Raw genomic sequence first — 10,117 nt, forward strand, 5'->3', positions numbered from 1 at the left:
TGCACTTAAACAAGCAGGTCCTCATCCAATACAGGCAGTAATAAGGAGTAATAATTCATACATAGAGCCTTAAAAAATTCAACAGCCAATATTAAGTGTTTTTCAAAACCATTCTTTCTCCTTGTGACAGGAAAAGCTCATTTCAATGCACAATTCACCTCAAATCTGTCACAGGACACTGGGCTTGGGAAAGTACAGGTAGTGCAGCACCATGAAGTTCAGGTTGCAAAAGCTCTGTAACTTAGTAGGGATATGTACTGAGCTAATTATCACTGTATTTAATTAGAGATCATTATTGCGTTGGCACTTACAAAGCATTTCTAGATCTAGATTCATGGGTGTTTATCTATTGCATGATATAGACAGGCTACATGAAGTCCCATAGGGCTGAAGCAGCATCTGATGGTACAGGTCCTCATTCCTGCTCCTTTCCTGCCTACGAGGCAGCCCTGGAAGCAGACAACTCTTACCAATGGTTGTTATTGCAGAGATGGAGAAGAAGAAAGACCCACTGAAGTCCCATCTGCCCAGGCTAGTGCTGTTTCCCTGGAGCGTTATGCCACTCTTGTAGGCTTGAATTATACCCTGCAAAGAGACAATAAAGTGAGATCCCACAAACCCCCTGATGGCAAATTCATGCAACTGGCATTTCCAGTGCTGTCTTGTAAAGTCAAGCTACAACTACTTCCGACTCTGCTCTGTTGCTTCCCTTTTTAATAGAGAATATCCTGTACCTTAGACACCGAAGAGCTGAGAGGTCAGAAAAGCCAAAAGCCAGCATATTGGTTCTATGGAAAGGGCATCTACAGAATAAAATAAAGTTGCACATGCACATGGCAGATCACACAGGTAAATGTGGAGGAGGGCAGGAACTACCTTAGAGAAAGCCTACTCAGATAGTTAAGACTGCCTTGTGATATATTCATTATGGAAATAAAGTGTTTCCAGATGGGATATTCTGATGGCAGAAGTCCCAGAGCAGCCAATACATATACACAAGTAAAGTATTTGCACTAAATGGAATGATGATCCTGCACTCATCTCAACTGTGTAACTATTACATGGAGCTTGCAATGTGCCAGCTGTTTTCTGGTTTTGTGACTGAAGCACTTAGCAAGTTTGTAGTAGGTCTTCAACAGCCTTCAGCAGTAAGCCTCTGGCTAAGCATTTCCTTGTTAAATCTGGTTATTAAACATCCAGATAACATTATTAATCATTAGGCTCCCTGCCCTGTCGCAGCCCTATATGGGGACCACTGAATACTCATGCAAATCAAAGCCACTGGAATAAACAGACACTGCCAGGAGAAATGTCAAGTTCATTACTGTTAGGAAGAAAAAGCCACTGATGCCATCCTTAAAAGGGAGGATTCACAGCAAGTGGTGATAAGGATATCAGCTTTCATTTTTGTTTCAAGTTTTATTATAAATCAACTTTGACACAGCAACAATGACAGAAAATTAAAGATTGATTCTTCTGATAACAGTGGAACTAATGGAACTTGCCTTCCTACAGATGTGCCCATAGAGGTCGATTCATGAAAGAGAAATCCATAGATGGCCGTTAATACAGAAAAATTACTTCTGGCAAAGAAAGTCATTGGATTGCAAACTCCTGAAGGCTGAGGGCACATTCAGGAAGGTACCAGCATATACTTGCCCTAATTTAGTATATTCCTCTAGACTTCCGCTTTTGACTAGTGCTCTTTTTCATAGAAAAATAGTAGTTTATAATTTTTGATGGAACACCGCAAAACCCCAGCTTATAAACGCTCTAAAAGAACATTTGAATTTTCCCTGCTTTTTCCATTGGAAAGGCACTGATATGTCTCTGCTGATGATTAAAAAAAAACCCAACACCCAACAGTAAGTGTATTTTGGCCTGTGGGTTCAGGATTTCCTTAAGAGGAACTGAATCATACACATTGGGCCACATCTGCTTGGCTCTTAGCCTGCCCTTGAGAACCAAGCACTGTTGTGTTTTGCTTTACACTGATTTTGAGGTGAAATCCTAGGGGGTTTCCTTTTTCTCTTAATTAGAGTACTCATTTATACAGTGTCTGCTCCAACACTGAATTCATTAAAAGGCACCTAGCAGTAGCAGCATCTCAAATCCAGTGTTCAAAAGCAAGTATCTGACTGGTCTAAGACCCCAGTCAATATCACCAACTGCTCACACACAACAGATCTTGAAATTGCAGAGCTTGGGCTTGACATTTTGGAAACTTGAAAGGTCATGTGTGCAACTCAAAAGAACAGGAAAGAAACAGGTGGGTGGTTAGAATAATCAGAAACAGAACTCAATTCCACTTTGGTTTCTATTGACAGACAAGCTACTCAAAAAAAGAAATTTCACTTCTCTGCACTTATGTTCCACCCCCTAAAATAAGAACAATTTAGAGCTCACAGAACTGCTATATAATTTATAAATTAGGATATTTTAGATTCTTAGGGCTTCACAAGTCAATGAAAATTTGCAGACTGCCACATTTCCTCATCAAGTGGACTGTTCTATCTCTTGATAACACCATACAAAGCTTACTTGCATGGTCAAATATTGTCATACCCGGTGATTAAAAAAAAACAGCTTCCATTCAAAGTAGTCTATGTAAATGTAGATGTCTCTCCAGTTACCTCTGTGATAAAACATGTCTCAGAATACCCAAATGGGGCCTGCAGCTCTGTTTTTCTCAACCATAAACTCTGAAGTTTCAGTTCAAAACATCATAAGCTAATACTTACAAATGCATACCTTACATTGGATCATTATATCTCAGTACAAATCAAGGCCTGGTTTGATGCATCCTTCTGCAGGGAATTCTCTCCTTTAATTCAAGCTCACTGGTAACTACATGAAGAAGCTGTGGATTTTTGCTGAGTCCCTTATATAACATCTCTCTGACAAACTTGTTTTAGAACACCAATACCCCTTTCTTTCCTGTTTCTTCTGTCAATTAGAATAATCCTTGCTGGTTCTTCTTACAGGAGCATCAAAACACAACATTGTCTCAGTTTCCTTATTGGAGTTAAAAAATTAAAAATAATTAAAAAAAAAATCACTACTTCTGCCTAACTGCCTTTTAGCCCTTCACAGCTCCCAGGCTGCACTTCAAATGACAGATAATGAGTGCCTCATCTATCCTGGAAAAGTCTCACCAACCTATACAGCTTTGGCCAACAAACCCAATGTAGTTACAATCATACTATCAAAAATTAAGCCACATCACTGAATTACACTCTCAAAAGATCTTTTGTTCATATTGGTGTTTTTTTTTGTTAAAAAAACTAGGCAACACAAGAAGAGGAACAAGGTTGTTGGTTCTACCAGGACACCCACTTAAGTATCAAGAAGCTTAAGGTAGAGTCAGCCCACAGATTTCAGCTCCCTCTTGACATTTGAGAGTTACATCTTTTTCTTCTCTGTAAAATGTAGGTTTATACTTTTCTTTTTGCTGTGGAGTCACTTTATCCTTCAGCTGTACCTCAAGTCTCTCATTTACCACATGTGCTGTGTTACCAGTTCTGGGCAACCCCCAGGTTTCCCAGCTTACACACAGCACATGCAGGCCCCTCCACCAGCAGCCCGTGGCTGCAGCACAGCTTCTGATCACTAAGTGCTGCAGAAGGGAGAAACATTATTTACTCTGACCTCCTTAAAACCAACTAAAAATTGTCTTTCACCTCTGCACAAAGTCACAACTGCATGTGACTAAGGTACAGCTTTCAAAAAAGGCATTTAAGATCAGCAATAAGGAATGAATGCATGTGTATATGTAAACTGAGACACTACTATCTTTACAACACTATGCTTCTCTTTCCTTCTCTAATCTTTACAGTAAGAAAATACCTCCCCCCTCACCCCCCAACAACAGCAAGACAAAGTGTAAAGGGGAAAAACTGAAGCACTGGAGGATTATGACCCTACCAAGGATCTCCATAAGAATTTCTGACTCTCAAGCTCAACATTTCTTTTTTTTTTTGGGGGGGGGGCGGGGGAGAGAGAGAAGACAAATCACTTCACCCCCTGAGAAAGGAGTCATACAAATGACCCTTTTATAAACCACAGTTCCAGTCACTGCCATTGCCCTGTTGCTTCTGAACAATAGGCATTTTGGCCAGAGTTCACAGTAATCTTGAGATACCTTTGCAGGCAAAAGCAGTATTTCCTAATTGTATTTGAAAGCAGTTCTTAAGGAAGGCAGAGCACCATGTGAATGGACTTGGATAAGAAACTTCATTCCCAAGTTTAGTTGAAGTTTACATGTTCATATAGGGGAAAAATCCCCAAGCAAACAAACAATTTTTGCAGGGAGTACAGGTTCTCCTGAAAATTTTTTACCTCATTTCAGACACTTCCTCTCTTCACTTTTCCAATCTATCAAGGAGGGAAAGGAGGTGTTCCCAAGGCACCAAACTACCATTTAGATTAATAAGAAAATATAAACTTTGTGCCCTGGAAATTCTGTGCAATGTTGATATATAAACATTCATTTACATCTCACAGACTACCAGCTGTAAATCAGAAGAAAACGGTTAATATTAACCTTGTCTCAGATTGCAAGAACGAAGGTCAATTAACTTCAAAATAATTTAAAAAATACGTTATGAATCACACCTTTCCCAGCCACAAACTCTGATCCCCTATCCTTGCCTGGAATGGAAATGTATCTGAATTCTGTCCAAAAGAACAGACACAAGGTGCATTATGAATTCAATGGAATCCAGCTGTTTTTTTTAACTTCATGTCACTTGAATAACCCGAGACCTGATCAAATAATTACACACACACACACACACACACTTGCTAATATAATTGGTACTAGTTCCTCCAAACTGAGTGAACCCTACCAGCAAAAGCACTTTGACTTTGCAGCTGGGTCTCCACTTCCTAGAATTCAACTAGACTTACTCTGCAACAGAAAGGAGCAAGAGATGTAATAAAGCACAGTAATGCTGCAGCCAGTGCTACCCTAAACCACTAGTACTTTTTCTGAAAATTAAGCATTTAATCTGTGGCATGATTCATAGGACAACACATTGTTGAACTCCAGCTGCTTCCCAAACTCCAATGATACAAGTAACTTGAGAGCTGGACTGCCACAGAAGTAAGTAGGGTGTGTTGAAAGGAACCGCCTGTATGATCTACAGAACAGAGCACAGAAGGTTGCATTGCATCATCCTTATAACTACCAGAGAAAGAACTTCAATTTTACTTTTCTTTTAATTGCATTTCAAAAGGATCGAATATAATGAACAAGTACACGTAAGAGTAACCCACAGCTTCAAACTGATAAGAATTACCATCGCTCTTTTAAGAAGGCACCCTCCTGGTCTTTAGATTTCCACTTCTAGTAGTGTCTCAAACCTTCCTGGTTGGACAGGTTGAGACAGTTATCAGTTAATTCCAGCTTGCTACACTTTTTACTGACTAGCTGTAACCGAGAGTGTGGTAATACGGAAAGCAGCAGAGATATATATAGATATAACAGGTTCCTGTGCTTCCCCTGCCCCCTTCTCTTTTCAAGCACAGGTACTAGACAGTACGTTACTGACCAGAAGTCCTAGGAGTGAGTCAACTAACCAGAAACAACACTTCATTAGTAGGTCTTCTCCTTGCCTTCCAAAAAGTCCAAAAAATATAGTGCCAGCCCATTCCCTTACAGAATACTATGTCCCTATTGTTTTATAGAATACTTTTTTTTAACAACTTCTGTCAAAGGTATACTATAATAAGATATTATAAGTACAGAATACACACCCTTGGTGAATTACCCACTGTCCTTTTTAAATTAATAGGTCTGGAGAAGAACAAACTGGCTATAACTTAACCAAAGTAGTAGTACATTTTGATATGAAGGAAATTAGAACAATTACAGAGGATTAACCCTGTTTCATCTGTGACAAGACAATTGATATTTGACTAAAGTGGGTTCTACACAGATGTCATTGCTCCACAATACCAAGAGCCAATGCTGTTCCTTAAAGTCCCTTATAACCAACAGGTGATCCCTGATGCTCACCCCCTTAATAGTCAGTCACTCACTGCTGCATCATCTATGGGCAAGATAATTTTAGTAAACTGTATTTACAGGGTTGTATTTCCTGACAGCTGGCACAAATCTCTGCTGGTTCAGTGTCAGTGCAAGCCAAAGTATTGATGAGGATCTTTCAGTCACATGGGATCTTGATGCTCTTGTAAACATGAACCACAACTCCGTGTAGCTCTAGCTGTTGACTCTAGAGATAACAGTATCTAGATCCACCTGTAGGCTTTTAGTTTATGGCCTGCCCTTTAGAATTACGTCCTTTTCACCACACCATAAATTTTGCTAGAAAAAAAGTATTATTTACTTCATTTAGCCCACCTTTCATTTTCTCCTTCCCAGTTTATTTAAGTAACCAGGTTTAAATAGCATTATACATTTACAATAATAGAAAGTGGATAGAAAAATATAATAAATACAGGAAACAGCTATAGTAGGAAAATACTTATACAACAAAAAAGTTTATAGCAAAACCAAAGGTATCATGAAAAGGATGTCATGGTAACAGCCTAACATACAAAATGCACTGTTCCAAGTCCAGCCATATGGCCAATCATCTGACTAAAGAGGCACTGAAAAGTACAGCAGCTATAGCTACACTGGTGGCTGTAACCACTGAAGATGATGCAAGAAAATGAGTGAGTCTGGAGGAGAGCTCAGCTGGACCAGAGCTATAGATAAACTCACCCTAGGCAGTAAAATCAAGAAACTTATGCACTAGATCACACTGGGTAGTGTGCCTAGGTGCCCCCCTTCCACAAAAGGTCAGAGAGGGTTTCAGCTCTAAGAGATATGCCAATACAGAAAGTGCCCTCTGTGGGTTCAGCCTCACTCTCTGGACACTTCTCCAATCTGGAACCAGCATAATTTTTGCCTGGACAGAGACTCTTATGAACTTTTTTCCCCAGCTGAGCCCAGCTACTGTTCTTCACTGTACTGAGAGTGTATCACCTGAAACCTGCCTTATCACTGCATCTACTTCCATCTTCTGAAACTCTTATCATTGAGAATTTCCTTTGATGTGACTTCACTGCCAGTAATTCTGGCATGTGAAGGCCACCACCATATTTATAATAAAAATGCAGATATTGCCCTCTTTGTATGTTGCCTAATGGCTCTCAAGGGACTGTTTGCTTTCATCTTTTTCCTGGTGAACACATGTTCATGTCACAGACTGTATACAATGTCAGAAAGATAGCCTAGGGTTAGATGGGTCAACAAAACCAAACTTAATGTCTTCCTGGAGCAGATGGTACTGGATGCACAACAGAGGGATATGTGACCACAGTACCTCTGTTGTCCCCTGTACTGTCCTTGTTCTAAGCTTAAGTAATGAAAGCCAAGAAAAACATTTATCAGTCTTCCCCATATACATACACACATATATGTATGTATAAACACATGAGCATGTATTTTTTTGCTTGCTTATACATAAAGCATTCACACCTGCTAACACTTTCTCTCCTGCCATTCAGTTTTTGTTTGTTGGTCTGCTATTTCCACCTCCTTCTAACTTTTCTTAACTAGAAAATTACTTCCCTCAAAACGATATGAGCCACAGAAATTACTGAATGAGAGTTCACTGGTCTAGCTACCACAGCATGGCCTGCTTGCCTTTCCTTTTCCTCCTGTCCATCCTCACACCATACTCTCCTGCCAGCTCCTCAAAGCAGAAGCTGTCTACTTTTCTCCATCTGTGCAAGGGCTGGAACAGTGGCTTTCCACTGCCAGGTGGTAACTAGGAACTAAGCGATAAACAGGTTGTAAAATTATGTTTGTACACTGCTTAGCAAACTGGGATTTTATTCCATATTGGCCCCTATACACTTAAAATAAACAGAGTTTAGAATTATCTAAATTATAGGATGAAAGAGCTGTAAGAAAACAATAAGGAATTGCCAGTAATGTCAAAGCAATTAAAATTCACACACTGCTTTATGTTTTCACAAACATTCTTCGTATGTCTGTCTTAATTAGCAAATAATCAACTGTGTAACTAGAATATAAGTTTGTTATCTGAAGAGGGTCAGTGATGACACTGCCTGATAAACTATGTGCAATTTACTGCAATAACAATTTGCTGCACAGAAAAACATCTCATTTGAGCACACTTGCAGTATTCCAAGCAATTGCTACAGGAAATTAGAAAAGAGCATAGGAAAGAAGCAATCCTGGGGTTTATCTAATTATTCACTGTGAAAGTTATTAAAAATAACACACAAAGCCATTCAAACTCAGACTATGCTTTCTTAAAGCATAAAGGCATGCACAGACACTCCATAAAATGAAACAAAACCTCTTTGTAACTTCCTCATCTAGGGCCTGCTCAGGTCACAATTAAAGTAGTCACACAGCATACTATAACAGTATCTGGTCTAAAAGGATTGGGGCAGCTGTCCTATTCCTTTGACTACTAGAAAGCATCAAGAATTAGTAGAGGTGACCCTACAGTAAAACAAGCCATTGGAATAACATTAGAAATATCCTTCTACCTACTCAGTTGTGATCATCATCATGATCTCTCCACTATACCACCTCATTACTGTCATTCAAGTTGAAATCCTTCCAACCGCTGAGCAAGGGCCCTGCCTAAGCACTCACTGTTTGATGGGCCAGGGCTGAATGAAGCTCAGCTCTGACCTGGCTTTATGAAGTGCTACACTGGTCTTCTCTGATGTATTTCTCACTTCCCTCTGATTCTTTATATTCCATAGCTAGTGCAGTACACAGCACACACTATAAATAATGAGTAGATACCACAGCAGCTTACAAGGGTCCAAATTCATATCATATCTTTAATGTACTATTGACTGCCACAGAAAATTTACTATTTGGAACATCAAGGGATGAGAGCCTGACATAGGTTATCAGCAAAATTTTGTCTGCCAGGGCCTTGCTGAAACTCCTGAAGAGACTATCTATATGTTTTTCTGTGTTTTTATCTCTCTTGGGGAAAAAAAAAAAAAAAAAAGGAAAAGCTTATCCATGTCCCTTTTGGGTCCTCTGAACTCTGGTGGACAACTACGATGGTTTCAGCCACCGTGAAACACCGCTTTTACCAAAAAAAAAAAAAAAAAAAAAAAAAAAAAAAAAAAAAAAGCCACAAGTTTTCTTTGCTAGGCAACATCTATTTGAGGCAGATGGACCAAAGCTAGCAGCAGATACTCAACCACCAGCACCTGCTGAACTAGACTGGTTTGGGTAAATAAACAAGTCATTTCAGTATTGTAGGTTTTCCTTTTTTTCCGATAAAAATTGAACAAGGAGAGAACCTATTTATCCCACTTTGCTCATATCTGTATCGTAAAATGCATCCATTTGTACTTTAATAAGATTTACATTTTACAATCATCCTGCAAATATCCTCAGGAAGGTTTTTAAGGATCTCTTAAGTTGCATTACCAGGATTTTCTATCTCCCTTGAAATAACAAGCAGAAAACTGAGAAACTCTGACAGTAGTATAAACACCAATTCAACCTACCAGGACAGAAAACGTTAGTTCTCTGTTAGAATTAACCACTTGCAAGAGGTCAAAGACTATGTATTCTTAATGAGTTCAATAGCAAACACAGCCACCCGCAATTAAACCCAGGTAATTAGCACACAATGGGAAACTGCCAGGACGCGTCGCTTGAGAACTCGCGAACGCCACAACTTGTGGGAAGAAAGCGGAGAACCAGAGAACCTTTCTCAGCGGGAAGAGGCCGCAGCCCAACTCCTCCGTGCCAGCCTCAGCAAAGCCCAATCCGAGGCGCAGAGCTCCTGCTCCGCGGAACCTGCCCGCCGAGCCGAAAGCTTTTTCCCCGCCTTGGGCAGCGTTACGTGTGCGGGTAGAGATTAAAAAAAAACCCAAAACCAAACTTTTTTTTCTAAATGACTTGCAGGCAGGAGGCGAGGCTGCTCGTTACACACCCCCCCCACACCCCCCAGACACACTCCAGGAGGCAGCGCCGGTCCCCCCGCAGCGCCCCGCGGGCGGGCGCATCGCTGCGCTGGCAGGGGTGGGGGGCGAGGGGGACCCTGCAGCCCCCCGGGCTCACCTGGATGAGCCGCTGCAGGGCGGGCGGCTGCAG

At 40.5% G+C, this 10,117-nt stretch overlaps 1 protein-coding gene across 1 annotated transcript in view; it reads right to left on the reverse strand.

Annotated features, from left to right (window-relative positions):
* Positions 1-10,117, reverse strand: part of KCNK17 (potassium two pore domain channel subfamily K member 17) — a 25,126-nt gene that overhangs the window by 10,765 nt on the left and 4,244 nt on the right. The window contains exons 2-3 of the mRNA XM_026844611.1: positions 10,085-10,111; positions 471-585 (exon numbers count right to left, since the gene is read on the reverse strand). Coding sequence (XP_026700412.1) covers positions 471-585; positions 10,085-10,111 — 142 coding nt within the window. The remainder of the gene's footprint in view (positions 1-470; positions 586-10,084; positions 10,112-10,117) is intronic.

The sequence above is a fragment of the Athene cunicularia genome (assembly GCF_003259725.1).
Source record: "Athene cunicularia isolate RWA chromosome 3 unlocalized genomic scaffold, athCun1 chr3_part1, whole genome shotgun sequence".
NCBI lineage: Eukaryota > Metazoa > Chordata > Aves > Strigiformes > Strigidae > Athene > Athene cunicularia.